The 21,247-nt window shown below is 48.1% G+C and overlaps 11 protein-coding genes across 11 annotated transcripts; 5 read left to right on the plus strand and 6 right to left on the minus strand.

The window, feature by feature from the left end:
• Nucleotides 1-373: 373 nt before the first annotated feature.
• Nucleotides 374-2,114, plus strand: FPRO_15598 (uncharacterized protein; the record flags this gene model as incomplete). The annotated part of the gene is made up of 5 exons (XM_031220065.1): nucleotides 374-475; nucleotides 524-598; nucleotides 656-950; nucleotides 1,009-1,453; nucleotides 1,505-2,114. 5 exons carry the CDS (start codon nucleotides 374-376, stop codon nucleotides 2,112-2,114), a joined length of 1,527 nt encoding a protein of 508 aa, XP_031085761.1.
• Nucleotides 2,115-2,875: 761 nt separating this feature from the next.
• On the minus strand, nucleotides 2,876-4,882 carry FPRO_15597 (related to acyl esterases; the record flags this gene model as incomplete). The annotated part of the gene is made up of 5 exons (XM_031220066.1): nucleotides 2,876-3,610; nucleotides 3,666-3,819; nucleotides 3,867-4,322; nucleotides 4,381-4,546; nucleotides 4,594-4,882. 5 exons carry the CDS (start codon nucleotides 4,880-4,882, stop codon nucleotides 2,876-2,878), a joined length of 1,800 nt encoding a protein of 599 aa, XP_031085762.1.
• A 744-nt stretch (nucleotides 4,883-5,626) lies between these two features.
• On the minus strand, nucleotides 5,627-7,450 carry FPRO_15596 (uncharacterized protein; the record flags this gene model as incomplete). The annotated part of the gene is made up of 3 exons (XM_031220067.1): nucleotides 5,627-6,268; nucleotides 6,321-7,218; nucleotides 7,275-7,450. The coding sequence occupies 3 exons, from the start codon at nucleotides 7,448-7,450 to the stop codon at nucleotides 5,627-5,629; spliced, it is 1,716 nt and encodes a 571-aa protein (XP_031085763.1).
• A 609-nt stretch (nucleotides 7,451-8,059) lies between these two features.
• Nucleotides 8,060-9,575, minus strand: FPRO_15595 (uncharacterized protein; the record flags this gene model as incomplete). The annotated part of the gene is made up of 6 exons (XM_031220068.1): nucleotides 8,060-8,358; nucleotides 8,409-8,859; nucleotides 8,912-8,992; nucleotides 9,053-9,205; nucleotides 9,265-9,435; nucleotides 9,489-9,575. 6 exons carry the CDS (start codon nucleotides 9,573-9,575, stop codon nucleotides 8,060-8,062), a joined length of 1,242 nt encoding a protein of 413 aa, XP_031085764.1.
• Nucleotides 9,576-10,166: 591 nt separating this feature from the next.
• On the plus strand, nucleotides 10,167-10,686 carry FPRO_15594 (uncharacterized protein; the record flags this gene model as incomplete). The annotated part of the gene is made up of 3 exons (XM_031220069.1): nucleotides 10,167-10,272; nucleotides 10,330-10,588; nucleotides 10,647-10,686. The coding sequence occupies 3 exons, from the start codon at nucleotides 10,167-10,169 to the stop codon at nucleotides 10,684-10,686; spliced, it is 405 nt and encodes a 134-aa protein (XP_031085765.1).
• A 321-nt stretch (nucleotides 10,687-11,007) lies between these two features.
• On the minus strand, nucleotides 11,008-11,568 carry FPRO_15593 (uncharacterized protein; the record flags this gene model as incomplete). Its single annotated transcript, XM_031220071.1, has 2 exons — nucleotides 11,008-11,133; nucleotides 11,203-11,568. The coding sequence occupies 2 exons, from the start codon at nucleotides 11,566-11,568 to the stop codon at nucleotides 11,008-11,010; spliced, it is 492 nt and encodes a 163-aa protein (XP_031085766.1).
• Nucleotides 11,569-12,325: 757 nt separating this feature from the next.
• Nucleotides 12,326-14,046, minus strand: FPRO_15592 (uncharacterized protein; the record flags this gene model as incomplete). The annotated part of the gene is made up of 5 exons (XM_031220072.1): nucleotides 12,326-12,633; nucleotides 12,681-12,802; nucleotides 12,860-12,976; nucleotides 13,029-13,836; nucleotides 13,896-14,046. 5 exons carry the CDS (start codon nucleotides 14,044-14,046, stop codon nucleotides 12,326-12,328), a joined length of 1,506 nt encoding a protein of 501 aa, XP_031085767.1.
• A 391-nt stretch (nucleotides 14,047-14,437) lies between these two features.
• FPRO_15591 (uncharacterized protein) lies at nucleotides 14,438-15,420 on the plus strand (the record flags this gene model as incomplete). The annotated part of the gene is made up of 3 exons (XM_031220073.1): nucleotides 14,438-14,465; nucleotides 14,520-14,650; nucleotides 14,701-15,420. The coding sequence occupies 3 exons, from the start codon at nucleotides 14,438-14,440 to the stop codon at nucleotides 15,418-15,420; spliced, it is 879 nt and encodes a 292-aa protein (XP_031085768.1).
• A 355-nt stretch (nucleotides 15,421-15,775) lies between these two features.
• On the minus strand, nucleotides 15,776-16,294 carry FPRO_15590 (uncharacterized protein; the record flags this gene model as incomplete). The annotated part of the gene is made up of 2 exons (XM_031220074.1): nucleotides 15,776-15,853; nucleotides 15,911-16,294. 2 exons carry the CDS (start codon nucleotides 16,292-16,294, stop codon nucleotides 15,776-15,778), a joined length of 462 nt encoding a protein of 153 aa, XP_031085769.1.
• A 420-nt stretch (nucleotides 16,295-16,714) lies between these two features.
• FPRO_15589 (putative acyl esterases) lies at nucleotides 16,715-18,713 on the plus strand (the record flags this gene model as incomplete). The annotated part of the gene is made up of 5 exons (XM_031220075.1): nucleotides 16,715-16,895; nucleotides 16,957-17,370; nucleotides 17,428-17,663; nucleotides 17,717-18,111; nucleotides 18,167-18,713. The coding sequence occupies 5 exons, from the start codon at nucleotides 16,715-16,717 to the stop codon at nucleotides 18,711-18,713; spliced, it is 1,773 nt and encodes a 590-aa protein (XP_031085770.1).
• Nucleotides 18,714-19,232: 519 nt separating this feature from the next.
• On the plus strand, nucleotides 19,233-20,961 carry FPRO_15588 (uncharacterized protein; the record flags this gene model as incomplete). Its single annotated transcript, XM_031220076.1, has 6 exons — nucleotides 19,233-19,295; nucleotides 19,359-19,506; nucleotides 19,565-19,938; nucleotides 19,989-20,608; nucleotides 20,663-20,739; nucleotides 20,792-20,961. 6 exons carry the CDS (start codon nucleotides 19,233-19,235, stop codon nucleotides 20,959-20,961), a joined length of 1,452 nt encoding a protein of 483 aa, XP_031085771.1.
• Between the last annotated feature and the right edge of the window lie 286 nt (nucleotides 20,962-21,247).

A 21,247-nucleotide genomic window follows, 5' to 3' on the forward strand; every position in this document is an offset into this window, starting at 1 on the left:
CTGGGCTTTCCATTATAACGCTTCATCTGGAGATTCTGTAGATAATGGACTTGGAAAGATCACACTGATTCTTGATTTCAAAAGATAGCAAAAGTTCATCTTGTAAAGCTCCAATGCACTGCGCTGATCAGAAGGTCTAATTCATGGACAATTTTAGAGGACTGGCCTTAAAGCCTCAACCAATCTATTTAGCATAGCCTCAAATTGCGCTCTTGTCGCTTGGCATACCCCAGGCCGTAGTGGGGTATCCGAAGTGGTACCCGTGCATGAATCTGCAATCACGAAACTATTTATGATGATACAGTTCCCTTGATCAAATCAGGGCAGTCATCACGACAAGTGAATCCGAGTCTTAATCAACGGTACGCATAAAATGGATTCCGCAAGCACTGAAAAGGCAGAAGTGTCGAGGGTGGAGAATACCAGCCGAGCTCCAAGCACCCCAACAGGTCAAGAGCTGCGAGACCATCCAAAGGTTTGTTACCCCCTTTACTCCCTGTACAATACTAATCGTTACCGACAGACGTGGAATCGGACCCTGAAGCTGATGGTCCTGGCAAATCTTTGCTTTATGGTGTTTTGCGGTAACTTCTATTCGGTATTCTCCTTTATTCGCGCTTTCAGAAAAGCTTGACTAACCATTGTGCTTCAACAGGCTGGTATTTCTGCTGGGTTAACCCCTCTCGTATACGACTTTCACAGCAACTATGACAAGGCGGGCGATATTGTCGCGTACTCTGTGCTCTGCATTGGCCTGGGCTCCTTCATATGGATTCCGACTGCTGTAGTGATTGGAAAGCGACCCGTCCTGCTAGCCTCCCAATTGATGTTCACGGCTGGATGTATTTGGTGTTCGCAGGCGAGATCAATGGAGAGCCTTCTAGGTGCTCGAATCCTTGGTGCGTTTGGTGCTGGCGCGGTTCAGGCTGTTGGTCCTGCTGTCGTAGGAGGTAAGAAAACGGCCCATTGATCTGAATACCAGTCAACCTCTGACGCCTCTTATCACAGAAATATTCTTGGAGAAGAACTACTCTAAAGCCATGGGCTTATACGCAGCGAGCCTCTGTATCGGAGCTCAAGGCGGACCTCTGATCGCAGGCCACTTGATCGAGGCCAAGGGATGGAATTGGTTCTTTATCCTGATCGCTATTCTTAGCGGCTTCAACTTCCTGACATTGGCCTTCTTCTGCCCAGAGACTGCTTTCAATGTCGAAATTGAGGCGGGCGCTACTAGTGCTGACGTCGACGCGGATATCCTTGACCAGACGACTGGGCTTGGCCGCACCCAGAGCTCCCTCACAATATGGAAGCAGAACTCTTTCTACTCGAGACATCCACACGTGAGAGGTGGCGGCTTGAGACAATGGTTTCTTTCGTTCTTGCTGCAGATCGAATTCATGTTCGACCCCATTGTGATTCTCTCAGCGGGTATGTGGGGAATTGTGTTAGCTTGGTGAGTTCACAGAGCCCCTTCACCATTGAATCAGTTTTTAACCCTGTACAGGGTCGCAACTATCTCAGTCATCTCCAACCAATTGTTCGCAATGCCACCGTTCCTCTGGGGTCCCGCTGAACTGGGTAATTGGGCATGCACGAGTCTAGTCGGTGTAGCCATTGCTTTTCCCATTGCTGGGCCCTTGACCGATACCGTCTCCTCATTCATCGGCCGCCGAAAGGGCAAACATATGCCCGAATACCGACTTGTCACTCTGGTGGTCCCATTCGTGTTCTCCTCATCAGGCCTGTTGTTGTTTGGGTATACATACACAAAGGGATCCTACGTTGGACCAGCAGTGGGTTATGCGATGCAAGCTGCCAGCCTCATGCTCATTCCCACTTCTGTTCTATCGTACGGTATCGATAGCTACCCTTACGACGCGGCCGAGGTTACGGCTCTGATGAACGCTGTCACACATATCATCCCCTTTGGACTGACAAAGACGGCTTCAAATTGGCTTGCCAGAGTCGGCGTGGAAAAGATGTTTCTACAGATGGCGATCATCCAGTGGGCTTTACTAGCTGGTTTTACCATAGTGCTGCTTGTATTTGGACCATGGATTCGGGCCAAGGCCGCTTATGTTCACCAGCATTATGGCGCTAAGAGATTTCTGTAGTCTAGATGGGAACGGGCCTACGTATCAAGGCAAGCATGCCTGATGGAGTGGTCCTCTCGAGCTCAATCTGAGCTCTCAAATAGTTTCTAGGCTTAGTTTGAATGATTACTATGTTCAGCTTTGCGTTTGTCTTCTCGGATGCGTGAGATGAACTAAGCTAACATATGTCGTTAGCTCTTAATTCGGTTATGAGAGCGAATTAAGCTATAACGTAAAGCCCAGGCTAGCTTGACGCGCGTCCTGCTCGAGATAAAAGACACACAATGGCGAAATCGCGACGCGTCCTATGAGACATTCTCAAGTAAACGCTTGTACTTTCTGTCTTATGAAACGAAGCGATTTCTCTCTATTGAGATGTGGAATAATGGTTGATCCGGTCTGAATCTCATTATATAGAATGTGTCGTTTATTGCCTGTATAGTTAGTTCTTTATCCTTATATTAATTGATCTGCTTAATTAATCTTAATACTCTTATCATTCTGTAGACGCGTCATTATTACTAATGTGAACGGCGGTGCTCACGGAAACTGCAATTTTACAGAGTCAAGATTGTTTTCTAATTGCGTGCTGTAGTAGCATTGGCAAGAGAAAAAGAACAGAGGCTTGATCTGCAGTCAAAGACCCGGGCTACGCACCAACGCATTTGAATAACTTGGGATCACAGTTACTTTGTCAAGGAAGAAGAGAACATGGAACATCAGATATTGATTGCGTCTCTAAGACGATTGAATGTCCTTAGGTTTGACCCGCCTATCACGATTCAAGCCAGAGGGTCCAGTAGAGGAACCACCAGATGACTGTCAGAGTCGGCCCCTACGTGAATAGTGTGACGACCCTTGTTCGCATGAGCAGCTCCGTACAAGAAGTCAAATTCCATGAAACTCATGTAGTGGCCCGACACCTTCAATGTCAGATACTCTCCCTCTTCATATATGATTCCAGTTGGCCAGATGGGAACCTCAAGCTTAGCAACAGTGCCAGCAGGAATTGTTTTGCGACTCGTGTTGGTGTATTCTGGCCACTCGCCCGTAAACCTTCCAGGCTTAGGCGTCACCTTTGTCACAGTATGGCTACCTCGCAGAGAGCCTGTTGGACCCAGGTACTTGAGGAAACAGGTGTCTGCCGCATCTGTGTGCTTCTCGACAGGAGGAATAAGGTCCTTCAAAGGCACGTTCATGTTGACCAACTGAGTTCCTGAAGCATCCTGCTTACCAAGTTGAGCAAAGACGTCAATATCATCATCGCCATCGTTGGAGATGCTGATGTTGAGCCATGAATAGCCAATAAGCCATGTCTTCTTGGTGAACCTGTACCTAAATAGCAACTCCTCACCACCTTCAAGAGGGTGCTTCGGAAGATATGCCGCATCGTAAGACATGGTATGTGAATCTTTGAGAGGGGTCGTTTCAAGCTTCTCGCCTGGACCCAGGTAAAGCTTTGTGTGCTTTGTGTTAGGGATGGGATATGATTCCAGGGGGACATTGCTGATGTTGGGCTGGTTCGTGTCAGAATTGGATCTCGTCTTGGTATCAAGGCATAAAGAAACTTACTAGGTTGAAGCCAACCAGAGATCCTCGAACTTTCTGGGTACTTGGCCAATCGTTCTTGATTCCTTTGACGAAGTAGTCGTAGAACTTGTTCAAATCATCAACACTGTCGGGATGATACAAGTCGGACCATTCTTGCTTAGCATGAATGCGGAGCCTACAGAATCATTAGTACTGAAATGTAAAGCACCATAGCCAGCTCACCATTTGTCCTTGGAGGATATGTCATGATATCCACGAATAGAGCCCGTGGTGTGCAGTGCCGTCGAGAAGCTGGCCAAAACGTAGGTTGGAACATGGATTTTCTCGAGCTTCACATTCTTGTCCTCCCAGTAGTCGTTGAACAAAGGATACTTCTCCAGCATAGAGATCGGAGCCTCAGCAGCATTGCGACCGACCATTAGATCCTGGAGGAGCTTCCACATCGCACTGTAGGGATACGGCACGCCACCGCGGGCAAGAGTATCACGATAAAAGTCCGCATTGGCTTCCCACGGAGCAATAGCAGCGAGTGACGGAGGCTGCTGAGAAGCAATCTGCCACTGAACCATGGCGAGCCAACTGTTGCCGCCAAGTGCAACCTTACCTGTGCACCAGTCCAGCTTTGCAACGTGCTCGATTGCATCATATCCGTCTTGGCCATCTTGATTGCCGACCCATCTGATCTTGTTAGCTACACCTCTGCAGTATCCTGGTACAGACTGTTGTATGTACTCACGGAATGATTCCTTCAGAGTCCCATGAGCCTCGCAAGTCTACATTCACAATAGCATATCCCCTGGCTGGCCAGACAGCTGGGTCCAGTCCCTCAAACTTCTCATAACCACTGACTTGATCTTCAGCCACACCAAATCGACCAGGAATCATGCCGAGACCATGGGGGCCTGCAAATTGTCAGAAAGTTCAACACGATATGAGCAAGAGGGCTTACCATTTCCAGTCTTGCCATATGGACTCCAGATGAGAACGGCTGGAACCTTTTCATCAGTCTTGGGTCGAAACACATCAGCATACAGCTTGATGCCGTCTCGCATGGGAAGAACAATATCCTTCTCAAAGATCGTGTCGACCTCGAAAGCCTTGTTTGCTGGGGTCCTCTTGTGGCCCTTGGGTAGGACTGTCACCGAAGGCTTTAGGGGGTCATAAGGGCCTGCTTCTTTAGCCCCTGGTGCTATGACTGGGGTCACGTCAACATCAAAGCCATTGATCTTGAGCGACATGATACTGGTATTGAGTAATACAATGATGCTGTTTCTGGGGATAATGCTATTGTGTCAACTTTGGTCGTAAGATTTGCTCCCTGACTTATAGAATTGCAGCTAATATGCCACCGTTGACTCTATTCTGTTAAGTCCGTTAAACTCGATCGTGCTGCATCCATGTCCGTGGGGCCGCTAGGCTAGGCCTTTCCAGCCAGCGGGTGCCAGATGGAGAACCGGGTCGGGACCACAATCCCCTCGGTGGGCAGTCGACTTTGGCCAATGAGGCGGCCAATTTCATCTCCGAGAAAGCGCCCGAACAAATGAGTCGATGCGGGTGTTCTAGACCTAATTGGAATGAAGACCACTGTGCTTGTTTGAAGCTTTACCCAACCCAGCATTTCGCGGTGCTACCCATGAAGCTGAAAAGTGCATTCGTTGATGATCACTTGTATCAGCATATGTGCCCATGGAGAGCCTTATTAAGCCAATGTGACGCCTGTTCATATGATGCTCAGAGTAGGAAAGGCTTAAGTAGATAAGCCATATACATATTAAACCCAAGAACACGATAAACCGTTCAATTGTGCACTGTCACATAAAAGGCTATTTCACGATCTGTAATCTAACAGCTCTCCTCCTAACAGCACAAACGAAGAAGGCGACTCTGAGACTTTCTCAATAGAATACTATTCAAATTATGATCTGACTGCCTTGCAAAAAGTTGTGTCTATGGCATATGCTAGTTCTCCGGCTAAGATTGGTTTACTTTCCCAGAACTGCATTAATTCCATCCTTCAACTGCTTCTCATGTCCACCATCAGCCTTCGTGCCTCGCCAAGCGATAAAGCCATCAGGCCGCACCAAGATCGCCTCGCCCGGCTTCAGACGACATTTCTTCTCAACATCGCCTTTTACATCTCTATACGGGGATGATGTGGCGTTCAAAGTATAAGCATCAATCTCAATTGGCGCTTTGCCGGCGGCGGCAATCCAAGGGGAGTCTGGGTCTATCGTGACGAGAACAAGGTTTCTCTTTGTCAAATCGATTGTTGAGATACTTTTACCAGGCGAACTGTCATCATCGAGGTAGGAGTGAGGGAATCTAGAACCAGGAACTGCTGAGGGTAAAGCCGGATCGTCATAGAGCTCTTTGGGAATCGGGTACTTTTCCTCTGGGACAAATGCTCCGCCCCGAGGATACCTGAAACCCAGCTCAATAGATTCATCTGGGGCCTCTGAAGCCGGAGGCTGCTGCATGACAATCCTGTTTTGGAATCGATTATATGCCTGATTAACGGTGAACTCGTCAATGGGTTGTCGCTCAATATTGTACGTTGCAAGTAGTGAATGGGCTGCCTTTCCGGATAGGACATATGCCAACTTCCATGCAAGATTATGAGCATCCTATAGCAGTTGATGTTAGCAATGTATGCGAGAAATGAGCAGGCCAACTAACAGCTATCCCGGTATTCCCTCCCAAGCCTCCAGTGGGCGGCATAGTATGCGCGGCATCTCCGGCAAGGAAGACACGGCCACCCTTGCTCTCAAAGCGTCCAGCGGTATATGCTGCCATAGTCCAGTAATTCATCGACACGATTTGCGGATCCATCTGGTCAGGAGTCAAGCCAGACAGCTGATAAAAGTATTGTTTGGCATCTTCCGCTGTAACGGTCCCAGGCTCGAAGCTTGTCTTTGATCCAACATTGTTAACCATGATAATGCCTTGCTTTCCCTCGTTCTCCAGTCTGAAACCTCCTCCGATGTCTTTATTCGCCACATAGACCACACCGTGGACCATTCTCTTCCCGATAAAGGGACTTAAATCTGACTTGAAGCTGACCCCAAGACTGTTTCGAAGAATACCTGGCCCATCCCAGCTGATACCCTCGTTTTGGCGGGTTGGGCTTCTATTGCCATCGCATGCAACCACATACGGCGTCTTATACTTCTTGATATCGCCAGTGGTCAGATCCTTGACGACAACGATAACGTAATCGTCATGTTCCTCGTAAAGAAGGACTTGATGGCCATGGCGCTGTTCACTGTTGAACTTTTCGGCATTCTGGCCCAGAATCGGTTCAAACATTCTCTGCGATATCCACACCCAGTTGGAAGGGGTAAAGCTCCTGACGTGTTCAGGATCATGCTCTTGGAGATGTTTGATAACTTTGCCGCCCACAAGCTTTTCGACAATCAGCATACCGGCATTGAGATCAAACTCTTTACCGCTCTGCTCCAGAGTGAACTCTTCCAAGCCCAATTGGCGGAGGATCTCACTGGTGCGAAAGTTGATGCCTGCGGCTCGCGGATGAGCACCGGCTTTGGAGTGACGATCAAACGAGACTGACCTGATGCTGAAATCGGTATTAGCTCGTATCTTTCCGGTATATGGGCCGTCAAGATAGCCTACCCATGATAACCAAGGAGAAGACCAAGGGTCTTTCCAACCATGCTGGAACCAATTATTATGACGGGCCATTCTTCCTCCTCAAATGGAATGGTGGAGTGGTCAATGGGTGTGAACTTGTCCTTGGCCAAATTGGCCGATGACAAAGTCTCGTCAAGTTGCTGCGCTGTGACTGTCATTGCAAGCAATAATGGTATGAAGATCAAGATCGAGACGTTTTGAAGTATAGACGATGAAATTTGAATACAACACTGACTATATGCCTTAGTAAATCTTGCGTGATAAGTATGCGTTGTCAACTACTCAATTATCAACTGTCTTAGCGCCCACAAGGCCATGGAAACTCCATACCGTCTCCCTGGAGGCTTTGCGTGTGCTGTGACGGTCCGGTCCGGTGGGGTCGGCTCCGATATCAACCATAATGGTCCGCCGCACACCCGGCATTTGTAAGCAGCCGGTCGTCCGCCATCGGTCCTAATGAGAGCCCTTTTCGATTTGGGACTTCCCTGGTAGTGATATGTATCGATATTACCGCAGTTGTCGTTTTACGAGAACATGTAGCTACATGACGATTGCCAGTCTTCGTAGATGCTGCAAATGGGAGTGAAATATTACGTAGCAATGTTGATGGACTATGCAACAATACAATCTTGCATCTAAGACCTTTGGTTGAGATTCGAGGGCTTGTAATCATTGCATAAAATTTAAAACTATACGATTCTGCGAATGACACCATTGATTCAGTTTGCTATGAGCCGTTTTCCTTGTTCCACACACACCACTACTGATCAAGCCGCTGCCGCAAGAGCCTTTTGCGCATCATCAAGCACAAAGTTATTCCACAGATAGGGGAAGATATTGGGAGGGAGTTCCGCATCGGGGACAAATTTGCGAAGGTCGTCCATCATCTCGCCACGCCTCTCATCATTAATCTTTGACATGAACATGACAGTCACAGATCTTGGATAGCGGAGCTTGTTGTAAAGTTCCAGTCGCTGAGGTACATCGTCCAATGTCGTGTCGGCAGGGAACAACACTCCCAGAGCTGCGGCATCCTCGAACGATTGCGCTCCACCTTGCCCTTGGTCTGAGTCACTGTTAGTTCCTCTTCATGATGGAAGGTATAAATAAACGCACGCGGGAGCATAGGATGAGCTGCATCACCCAGCAGCACAGTTCTGCCCTTGTAGAACTTGGTAGGGGGATCTCTGGTCGCCAAGCTCCACAGCTTCAGGTCTTCGCCAATCCTACACATCTCAATAAGCTCAGGTCCGAAGTTTTTATAGACGTCAAGTAAGTCTTCCACTCTTCCCCCAGCGAGCCACGAGGATTCAGAATCGAGACCAGCATCCTCAGCTGGGTGCATAGCGACGATGTTGAGCAGTTTGCCGTTTCGGCACGGGTAGACCACCATTCTGCGATCTCTAGTAGTAAACACGTGTTGGCAGTCGAAACCAAGTTTTCCGAAAAATGGTCCAGTAATGGGATTAGCCATGAGTTTTTCGATAGGTACCAGGAATCGGAATGTGTTTTGTTTCGTACTGACACGCACAGGGGGACTGCCTGCGACGGCGGAAACAACTTTGGACTGTAACAGCATTAGTCCAGTTCTTGACGGTCATAGCTAACCCTAAGCTCACATGGACGCCATCTGCTCCAATCAGCAGGTCTCCTTTGTGTTTGACCCCGTCTGCTAAAGTGATCTCTGCTGTCTCAGCGTCCTTGAGATTATCAGTTAGTCAAACTGGAACAGTCCATAGCATCCTCAATCATGTACATACTGCTTTAACAACCTTGCTCGCAGTGTGAATTTTGATGCTACCTGCGAATGTGTTTTCCGTGGCAGCCTTTCGCAAAGTACTGTGCAGATCAACTCGGTGTGTAAGGAGCCATTCATCCTTGGTGCCGATACTCTTTTGCAGTTCTTCCAGTTTCTTCATAAAGATTAAACCGTTAACACAAACATAGAGGCGTTTTACTCGTGAAAACCTACCACGGGAACAAATATCAGCTTTCCCGTATGGTCATAGACCTTGATGGCGTTGCATAGGACAGCTTGTAGCTCGGCAAAGTCGATGTCCCAGGACTTGAGCACCCTGGTTGCATTGGGGGCGATGTGAATCGCGGCACCGATCTCGTTAAGGAATCGGGATTGTTCGAAAACCTAATCATGTCAGCTTCCAATTGGCCATGACAACACAGGCTATAGAATCGTACCTCTACATTATGGCCAGCGCGGGCCATGGCGATAGCGGCACCCAGGCCGCCCAAGCCTGCACCAGCAATTATAACTTTGAGAGGCATATTCACAGTGACTAGAGATTTCGACTTTGTTCACAGACCAAATTATCCCCTTTGGGGCAAACTGGGAGACCATCGTTATAAGCTGAAAACGTTCTAAGACTAAACCTGCTGACGCTTAGACCGTAGCCGACTCCTTTCCCTCCTCTAGACACCCATCACAGTTGTCAGCATCATTTCCCAAGCCATCATCCATTACCATCTGCGCCAGTTCCCTTGTTTGTCCTAGTTGGCTCGGAAATGAGCCTCCGAGACTCATCCCATGGACCAAACATCTCGCAGTTCCATCTCGGCTCCACGGATGGGAACTTCCCCACGTTGGACGCCACAACGCGGGGAACCCGGACTCACTCTGTGTTCTTGAGTCCTCTCCACACGGCCATGACAACTCTTGGAAAGGCGAGTCGCGTGACCGAAAAAGCGGAATTAAGGGCATAATTCCATTGTAACGCTGGGGGCTGTATCGCCAACCCCACATTGGAAACATGTTTAAAAATCAGGATACTGTAGAAACGGTTGTCTGTCTGGCAGAACAAACACATCCCATTCTATTTTACACTCAATCTTCGGTTGACCGCTACTAAAACTGACAAGATGGTTTCCCACGAGCACGTCCGAAATATATTCGCAGGCCCTAGCAAAGGCGATATGGCCAGCTTCTGGCCCCACGTCGAGCCCAATGTCGACTGGACCGTAAAGGGTACAGTCCACTCCCAATGTCATATTTTCTGTTCAATTCTAACACACAGTACTTCAGGTACCCACTGCAAGGTTTCTGGCCGCTACAGGTCCATTGAGGAGTTCCAACAGGGAACAAGGGCTTTGTCATCTACCTGGGCAGGTCCCCTCCATCTTGTCGTTCAGAACATCATCATCGAGGGCAATCAAGCTGCAGTGGAGCTCAAAGCCGTTAATACCGAGACTAAGAGTGGCGATCCTTTTCCCAATGAATATACCTGGGTGCTGGGCTTCAATGATAGCGGCAAGATCGCAACTGTGAGGGCATACATGGACACGTAAGTTGTAACTAAACTTGAGCTTCAAGCAGAAAAATACTAATGAAGAGTTCACTAGTGACCTTGTTACTCGTGTCATTGAAAAGAACCCTCAGTAGTCTATAGATATATGTCGTACTGTTAGCTTGAAAATGTCAGATTTATAAAGCCATGAGGCTTGACGTTCCCTGCAAACTGCAAGAATTGCAGAGAATTCAACCGATTAAATGAAAAATAACCCCGGACTGAGTATGCAATAGAACAGTCAATAATGTAGATAAAGAAACATGGCTTGATGTTGAGTTGAGTAGCAATTGGAAGGCTACCTTAAAGCTACTATTGATGTAATTGTGAATGTTCTTAATTCTCTAAGATCTCCTATAAGATAGGCTATATCTATGGTAACTGAAAAGCCCTAGATACATACATGTTCTAAGTTTCTATGATATTTTCGGGAGATATTTCTCAGGCACACCAGTCTCTGATACGTTGACGCCATTGACAGTCTTCTCGGATGGGAGCAACACAAAGATGAGACGCGCTGGCTTATCCGTCAAATTGTTCCACTGGTGCAACGTCTTGAAGATTCAATACGTCAGTATCATGTCAAATAATGTCGGAGGTACATCACCTACCGCCTGTTGCACAATGATATCGCCTGCGCGAACAATGGTCTTGGAACCATCTGCCAACACCATCTCTAGCTCACCCTCAAACACAATTCCATAGTCGAGCGATGCAGTTCTGTGATTATGTCCTGAGGAATTGGGCGGAAAGTCGACGACTCGAATCAGTGAGCCAGGCGTATAAATTACTGGATCAGTGCCAACAGGATCTTTGTCTGCCAGCTCGGCGGGGTACTTGTCGTTTCTCCAGATGGTGACCGCGTTGCTTCCAAAACCAGAGACGAGTTTGAGCTCTTCATCTGATAGGATTGCAGAGTTCTCGCCCTTGTGGTGGGTAACGACCCTTCTCAGAGAACTGCCAGCGTTGAGACCCATGGTGCTGAAACTGAGGTTCTGTGAATAGCGCTTGCTGGTCTTCCTTGCAAGGGGCCCGGTAAACAAGTAGTATAAGAGGCCGAATCACGATCATTCTCGGGATAAAAGCGTAGCGCTGTGATCCCGGCGCGTCGTAACATCAAGCAAACTCTGGTGGCCGGCTCGCCCACGCGGCCCCACGAGCTCAGCCCATTAGCAGGGTGCATGCTGTAACGTCGCCTTGTGGAGCTCTTGGACTCATACGGAGTACACCGGGAAACACTTGAAGAGATGATGCAGACGCAACAATGCGCGTTTATGGGACTCGGGGCTAAAAGTAGCTTGAGGCTTTTTCATGGATGCAAACGCATCAAATAGGCATAATATGGAGTCTTTGAAACTGAATCATTCAGCTTTCTTGTGGTACAGTTGTGTGGGGCTGTTGAAGTTGTGCTAATTCCGTGGCGGAAAGTTTCCGCCAGCGGAGAAATGTTTCGGGCTGGATGATCTCGCAATGGATTTGAGGAGTGGGACGGGAGGCTCACCCTAGAGCAGCCTGGTTTATTCTTCCCTTCACACACTCACGGAACCCTGATAGCACGAAAGGACTGATTAATTATGTAGAGGACTAATTAAATAATCCAGACATCCATTTTTCTGTTTCTTTGTTGCATCGTCAAGAGTCTGCTGTTTAGTAGCCCGAAATTTGTATGGCATCAAAACATGCTCCAGTCAAGTTTGGTGAAACGATATTAAGCAGCCAACCTCCCCTCCCTGATCAAGGCCTCTTGGCAAAATGTAGAATACCTCGATAAATGCCAATTCCCGTACCCGAAACAGCAATTAACGATAAAGCCAGTCCAACCAACAAACCCCGCTCGAAATAGCTAAGTCTTCCGCCCTTTTGCTGCTTGATCTTACCCAGTTGCAAGTGATGAGACACGAGTGACCAAGCAGACTGTTTTTCTGCACTGAAGGAATCAACAGGGTGGACCGACTCCTGCAAGATTGGTTTATTGACAGAAAAGTCTTCTCTGCGGTACAGCAGGCGACTCTCGAGGAAAGGAGTCGAGGGTGCAACAGTGGCTATACAAGTCAGATATCAGGGGCATCAAGTTCATCTCTGATCTTACATAGTGACCATTGAGGTATGGTATTAATGAACACCTGAAGTGAGTTTGTGAACATGGCGACATAGGAAGAAGCCTCAGAGGATGCAAAAATATACGTTGCCTGGGAGGGGTTGTTTCCGTTACTGGTATCGATGTGTTAGTTCATAATCGCAGGCACTCTCGATCACTTCAAGACATACATCTTGCCGAAAATATCGATGCCGTGGTCCAAACTTCGTACTGGAACCAGTAGAAGACCGTTGTCGCTGTGTGCAAGCAATTCCGCAGCCCTTTGGACGTGTTCGGCTACAATGGCACTGATAAAGAGTTAGTCATATACAATACGTAGAATTTCAAGGAAAAGCATACTCGGAATTGTCTAATACGATGACAGCAGGCAGATGACCGGATACATGTTTGGGCAAGTTCCGTTTCGAGTTCGGAAATTTGGATGTAAGAAACTTATTGAGAGCCTGAGCTTCGTCTCCGTCGTTGTTAAAGGACAGTGATGCATCCGCACCAGCGCCTGCACGTATGAGCTTGTGAAGCTGTAAAATGTATATTTCGTCGACAAAAACAAGACGTGGCGTTCGCAAAGAATTATGGCGAGGTGTTCGGTAGCCTGAGCCAAGGAGGTGACTCGCAACAGCTTCCAGATCTTGAACAGAGCGATCAACAAATGCAGCTGGGATTCCTGAGGGCGGTGAAAGAACTCTGATCAATGGATTTGTCTTATAAAGAGACTTGAACAGGTCGTCACGTAGGGACAAGTCCTGGAGAGCAGCAGCGCCAAAGTGCTGTTTGCTGAGCTCTCGACGGATATCGGCTGAGCCACTCTCTGTTATAGCAAAAGCTTCGACGTCCAAACTCTTGTTGACCAAGGTGCGAAGCTCGGTATCGAGGTTGTCGAACGCCGAGGTAGCTAATACAATAGCGGTACTTCCAGCCGCGACAGCAGCAGCAAGCGGCGCAATTACGCTGAGAAATGGCGAATAGGGAGAGGGATCAATAAGAACGGGACCCAAAGGTATCAAGTTGCTGGACGAGCTGGCCCCCTTCTTGACCTGCTTCTCCTTGGCCAGTGTACTCGGAAAGTCTAGGTCGTCGTAGAGACGTTTGATCGAATCGAGGGCCAATTGGAGTTCGTCAGCTGCGCTCGCTTTCGAGGTTTGAAGATCTGTAGCAAATTTGTTAGTCCACCAAGCTACCCGCAACGTATGTATTAGAAGCGCTCACCATCGCATATGGCCTTGATCAGATTCGTAGAGGAGCTTTTGATGTTGGCATGTAGCAAAGCAAGCTCTTTCTGTCGCTGTAGCACATTCTCGAGTCGACCCTCCGCCCATGCTGCACTGACGGTGCGATATTGATCTGATGCTGAGGCCATTGTTACAACGCTCGTCTGATTCCTGTTGATAAAGCTCTTGACAGCTCAATTGGCAGCTCTTCAAGTACATTCAAACATAAAAATAAACACATTCAGTCTACGCGACGTCGATGTGTTTCGGTAGAATCATGACCGAGACTTCCGTTCTGATACGGGGCTTCGGCTCGGCTCCACACGGGACTGAACACTAAGAGTCGTACCGCAGTACGCAGGGTAACATATTCCGAACCGTTTCTCTGCAGGTCTTCCATGCCATAACAAATATACGGAAGTGTCGGGGATTCGGACAAATAAGAAATAAAGTTCGATTCCATTAGATTAGTCCGAAGCGGCCACGACGTCTTGATTCGCAATCTACACAATCAACACAGCAAGCACCTTCACAGCCACCATGGGTAGCATACCAGCTCAGAAAAAGAGTGAGTCTTATTCAAGGCCAGAAAAGCTGCAATGATCTAACAATAGGACTTAAGAGCCGACTCCGGTATTTCTATTTGCTCATGGATCTACCATGATGCTGGGAGAGGAGTCGGAGCCAGCTCGAATTTGGGAGAGTATTGGGAATGAATGCCTGCGGCGTGGAGTCAAGCGCATTGTCATGATGGTTTGTAGAAAGATTCTGGCCAAAAGATGATAAAAGCTAATATGAGTTAGGGCGCTCACTGGGACTCTCCTTACGATACAGTACGAGTGAGCATGAATCCCGACGCGAAGAAAGACCCCGTGGGTAGTGTTACAGAAGCTCGATACATGCCATACAAAATGGTGGCAGATCTTGAAGGAGGACAACGCGTCATCGGTATGTTGCAAGGAGCTGGAATCAACGCTCAAGCCGACCCCAAGTTCGAATGGGTTCACGATACCTTCCTGATCGTCATCCGCATGTTTCCCCATTGCATCCCTCTCCCCACTACCATCGTGTCGATGAACGCACGATACGACCCGCACCTCCACACAAAGATCGGAGCCGCTCTACGACCGTTACGATACGAGGACACGCTCATAATAGGCAGTGGTGGATCCGTGCACAACTTGTATCGAAACCATTGGTATCAGATGCTCACCTATCGAGACAACTTTGCGCAGCCCGTACCACCTGGTGACTTTGCTCTGGAGTTCAGACAGGCGCTGGAAGATGCTGTTACGCAGAACACGGGGCCTGCTTTGCGAAGAGCCGTTACCAGGTTGATGAAGCATCCGCGGTACAAGGAGGCGCATGGAACTGATGACCACTACATGGCGACTCTGTTTGCTGCTGGCGCGGCCGGTAGCCATGAAGATCAAGGTCCGAATCGGTTCCTAGGTGAATGCTGGGAGCTTGTCAATATGTGTAATAGTCAGTATCAACTTGGCGACTGGGACTATTCCTCGTAGAAAAACAGCTCTGAAGAACACTAAACATAAGACCATTACGTCGGCTAGGCAGCCATCCCCATAGTAATAGACATTGTGACGCGGAGAACAGATCCTTCAACATTAGGCAATGACATTATTTTGTTGAACCCATTCCAGCGTACCTCAACGCTGAAAGTATTGCCCAAAGTGAAACCCTACATTATCCGTAGTCTTGGGTTAATCGGCCAGACAGCTGATGCTTACATCACGGGCCTCACACGTGCACTGTTTGGGAATGTCTAACCTTTCTAATAGACTGCAGAATGTTCTTTGCGGATTGATAATGAATGCATATATGCCATCACGAATTCCCTCAGCCGCAATCTTGGCCTGTCTACCACTCTCCTCCGACCTTTGAGAGACCGATGTCCGTTACCCTTCCCGCTGTGTTTCTCCAGACTTGCGCCCAGACCTACAGAGAATAGTCAGTGAGTGTGAACAAGCAGTCGTATACGCATCTATCACTTACAGACATGAGCCAGCATCCTCTAACCATAATGCCACCGACGATCGTAAACAAGAGCATTTGACGTCTCTCATTGAGATCGAGATGCTGGTTGATAGGTCTATAGTCCGGAACGCGTCTGAACGTGTCGGTCCACCATCCTGGGTTCGATACTGGATACGGAACCGTGGGATGGGGAGCCAGAGAAGAGTCGAAATCGCGAGGTTGGGCCTCTCGAGGGATGCCGGCGACTAGCACGACATTGCCATCGTTGGTCTGCTGCTCGTCTGGTTGATGGGATGAGTGATGGATCTTGTACTCTTGCAACACATCCTCAACAGAAGAATCAGGTTGTAGCCGCAAATGGCTGTCGCGAGTGTTCGTGGTGGTTGTTTGGGTAGTAGACATGGTACGATGGTGCTGGCTGTGATAATACTGAAGACGTTGATCTCAAATCTACTAAGGGATGTGCGTTGGTAAACACTTAATCATTTCCACCAACGGAGCTTAGCTTTCCCCAAAGTTCCGAGCTCAAACAGACGACGTCCTTCTAAGAATGCAAGGATAATGGTTTAGGTTTCGCGCTTTCATTGAAGCTTGTTCAGGAGAGTCGTCGGTTCGGGACCACATTACCCATGCCACAGTCCAGTCATCGGTATTTACGGAGATAGCTTCGGTAGCACGCAATTGAGTGCTCAATTGGCAAAAGCAATTGGAAGAAGAGATCTAATTAAGCCTTCAATAATAAGTAACCGAACAAATGAATTCCTTTCAGTGAGGCTGGTAACATCAGTCATCAATTTCAATCTAATTTCAACATCCGTCAATATGGCTGAGAACAAGTACCTGACAATCGACAAGGATAGCTTTCCTTACGTGTTTATGAAGAATGTGGACATCCCACTCAAGACATATGAGAAGGGCCTGCTTCGAGCAAATGTCTTTCTTCCTAAAGACGCAGCTCCCTGGGGAGACAAGACATTCCCTGTTATCGCTACGTATGGCCCTTGTATGTGAATACGCAATAAACATACAGTGCGTCTTGTCTCGACGCTAACATGGAAAATCAGACGGAAAAGATGTTCGATATGAGATCTTCTATAAGAAAAGCTGGGATCAGCTCAATCCTGACATGAGGTCCACACATGCAGCCTGGGAGACGCCCGATCCCGCTTATTGGACAAGCAAGGGTTACATCGTGGTGAGAGTTGATGAGAGAGGAGCTGGCCAAAGTCCTGGGCTTCTTGATACTATGTCTCGCGGTACAAGTGAAGCCTTCTTTGATGTCATCGAGTGGGCTGCCGAACAAGAGTGGTCATCAGGTAAAGTTGGTCTTCTGGGGATCAGCTACTATGCTGGTACGCAGTGGAGAGTCGCTGCAAGAAAACCGAAGGGACTAGCTGCTATCATCCCATGGGAGGGCATGAGTGATTACTACCGGGATCGAGTAAGGCATGGAGGTATTCTTTCTGACAGGTTCATTGGTAAGCTACCGACAGGAGTTCCACTTACCTGGCATTGCTGACGATGCTTCAATCTAGATTTCTGGTGGAATAACGGAGTCAGCCCCAATCAGTACGGCAAGCCTGGTCGCAGCGCCCGAAACTGGGGCGAGGATACTCTTGCTGGTGACCTTGACGAGGAGGCCTTACTCAAGAACCGCCGAGACCAGACAGTAGACACTGCTGTGCACAAGTTTCGCGACGAGGAGTATTACCGTACTCGAGACTTTGATGTCGAGGCAATCGAGGTTCCACTACTCAGTGTCGCCAATTGGGTAAGTCCTATGATTCTTGGGAGACTTTATTATCATTCTCACATAACACTTAGGGAGGCATCCTACTTCATCTTCGAGGAAATGTCCTCGGTTGGATCCGTGCGAGCTCCAAGTACAAGTTTCTCCACTTCATCGTTGGAAGACATGACTTGCCCTTTTATTACCCCGAGTCGGCTGAGCTTCAGTTATCTTTCTTCAATTCCTTTCTGAAAGACGACGATGCAGATGGCTGGAAGTCTGGGAAGCAGCCACGGGTTCGTCTCACGTTGCGAAAGGGTGAGGCTGGGGTTGATGACCCTGAACGTGAAAGAGGGTTCCCGACTAGAGATGAGGCAGATTGGCCGTTGCCTGGGACCAACTACACGAAGTTCTACCTGACTTCCGACAAGTCATTGAGAACGAAGCCTTCAAATGGCATCAGCACGATCGAATATGATGCTTTGAATGGGTAAGTCATATCCTCTGAGCAAATCAAGAAGTCCAGGACGCTAATACATCCACAGCGAGCCCATTAAATTTGCATACAAGACTGCTTCTACTCTGGAGATCACTGGTCACATCGTCGCCCATTTAACTGTAGCTGCAAGCCGAAAGTCCGCTGACGCCAGTACCCCATCAGACATTGATCTGTTCATTACCCTCCGCAAGATCAACGCCAAAGGTGAAGAGGTCTTCTACACCGGCACAATGGGCGACCCTGTACCCATAGTAAAGGGCTGGCAGCGAGTTTCCCTTCGTCAAGTAGATGAGACTAACAGATTACACAAGGCATATTTGCCTTACCGTAATTACTACTCATCTGACGTGCAGCCAGTTGAGGAGAATCAGAGGTATGCAGTGGATGTTGAGGTCTGGCCTACAAATGTGGTCTTTGAACCTGAAGAAACATTGGTGCTGGAGATTGCTGGTCACGACACTCAGGGTGTAGGAAAGTTCTCCCATGAACACCCGGATGATCGGGATGCTAAGACTTTCGATGGAAAGAACATTATTACTGTCGGTGGCGAGGCTAGCTGGATTACACTTCCTGTTATCGATGCTCCGAGATAGACAATCCATAGACAGTCGAGTATCTGATTCAGTGGATGTATAAACTATGCCCCATGGTCCAAATCTCAAGGATTATCGTGTGATCAATAATCAGCTATGTTGTTAAGATCCTGAGAGGCTTAAACTTTACCTAATACCATAACTGTATATGTAAACGTATTCTGTTCAACCGCTCTCGATTACCTCGTGGCAGTCAAAACCTCGGTACTCCTCGCGAAAACCCCGATCTCTAAAGACCGACGGCTTTTATAATCCATAATGTCACGACCATATAAGAGTCAAGCCCGGCCATTACCCCACAAGAAGCCGAATCCTTATGTAGTCGGAGTAGCAGATCCGAGTGGGCGTAATGCTTCCCAACCCTGTGCGGGGAATAGGAAAGAACAATATAGAGGTTTTAAAGGCCAAAAGGTCGAATGGTATTGAGTAAGCTTTCTGTCGCGAGAACTTGAAAGTGTCTCCCATATCTATCATTACAACTATTGCTTCTCTAACACCGTATAACACTTGACAGGCATAATGTTGTCTCAGTCATTTGCGACCTTTTGCCTTGTTGCGTGTACAACTTTGATACTGTATTATGTAAGTCTACTTGGAAAATTCTCTTGCTCTTTGAGTTTGGTTTATAATTCTGGCTCTTATCAGGCTGTCGCAAAAGTGAAGACTGCTTTGTACGGTCCCCTGTCCAAGATACCTGGGCCTGCTATAGGACGGTGGACGAACCTCGTCGTCAAATATCACACACTTTCTGGCCAGCGCATACAGTACATAGATTCTCTATTTACCCAATATGGTGAGGAAGGCCTTCACCAATCATAACTGTGCCGAGGGCTAACATGACATGCATCGAGGCCCTGTTGTCCGTATCAGCCCAACGGACGTTGGCATTAACGACCCCGATGCCGTCAAAGTCATACAAAAGGCATCTGGTGGCTTTCAAAAGTCATCTTGGTATGACAAGACTGGTCCCGGTATGCTGGGAATGAGAGATCGCGAAAAGCACGCTCGCCGCCGTCGCTTACTTGCGCACCCCTTGAGCAACTCGTCTCTGCCCGCTTTTGAGCCCTTGATACGTGCCAAAGTAGACTTGGCGATGATTCTGATGGAGAAGGAGTATCGAGGTTTGGGATACGCTGACTGCCATAAGTGGTTCAGCTTCATGGCGACTGATATTATTGGTGATTTAACTTTCGGTAGTTCATTTCGAATGCTTGAGCAAGGCAGAGTATGTACACAGCCCCTCAGATGCCACCGTTACTGACCCTTCACCTTTAGAGAAGCCAGTACGTCGAGGATTTACAGGCTGTGATGCCCACAGTCAACAAAAGGATCGAGCTCTCTCCATTCTTCGACTTGATGTTCTTGCTTCCACTGCCTCAGGTTAAGAGATTCTCAGAGAGGTTTCAGCGAATTCTCAAATACGGCGAAGAATCTATCCGCCGTCTACAGCTAGCTCAGCTGACAGGCTCGCTTGACACCCCGATATTCTTTGAGAAGATCATGAATCCGAAGAACAAAGAGAATTCCTTAACAGATCTCGAGATGCAGCAAGAGGCAGCGGAACTCATGATCACAGGAACAGATACTACCTCCAACACACTGACATATCTAGTCTGGTCGGTTTTACAGAGTCCCGAGATACGGGCACGACTGGAGGACGAAGTATCAGTGCTCTCTGCAGACTTCAGAGATGCTGACCTTGTGAAACTGCCATACTTGAACGCGGTAGTAAGGGAGTCCTTGAGACTGTATGGGGCTGCATCTGGAGCGCATCAGAGGGACGTTCCGAAGGGCGGCTGGGAAGCTTGTGGCTACATGATTCCAGATACCGCGACCGTTTTCACGCAAGCATTCTCCTTGCACCGACTACCTGAAGTGTTTCCAAACCCATATAAGTGAGGGGTAAACTCAAGAACGCCTAAAGGAAGATTGCTAACATGGTTGTCAAGGTTTGACCCAGATCGCTGGCTTAGTCCAACAGCTGAGATGCAAGAGGCATACATTCCGTTTGGAGGAGGACCTCGAAGTAAGATCCTATCTGCTCACATCCAGCTTTTTATGTTTCTAAAATGGGATAGTTTGTATTGGTATTCACCTCGCTTATATGGAGCTTCGGGTCACTACAGCAGCTTTCTTTCGCAAGTTTCGAGGAGCCCAGGTTCATGCATCAATGACCAATGACGACATGGAGTTGGAAAACTACACATTGATCGCCCCAAAGTCTCACAAGTGTCTCATTACTCTGTGATGACTTGTCTCATTACTCGGACTATGTCTAGAGTGGCGTGGGGACTCCTCCGTGGGGTTTCGGTGATACTCAAGAATCTAAGCTTTAGCCGGGGATTGGAGAACACTAGGCATGATATAAAACTCAGAATTCGTTTTCTTCTCCTAGTTGCATTAAATACGTTTCGATTTTCTTTTATACATAGGTACCTTAGCTATGGAGCTTGTGGCTCATGATACTCATACTTTGTTTGCCTGAGGCTTATATTCTCCATCCCCGCACTGGTGTGACGCGGTCCACTTCTCTG

This window comes from Fusarium proliferatum, assembly GCF_900067095.1.
Source record: "Fusarium proliferatum ET1 genome assembly, contig: FPRO_scaffold009, whole genome shotgun sequence".
NCBI classification, from domain to species: Eukaryota; Fungi; Ascomycota; class Sordariomycetes; order Hypocreales; family Nectriaceae; genus Fusarium; species Fusarium proliferatum.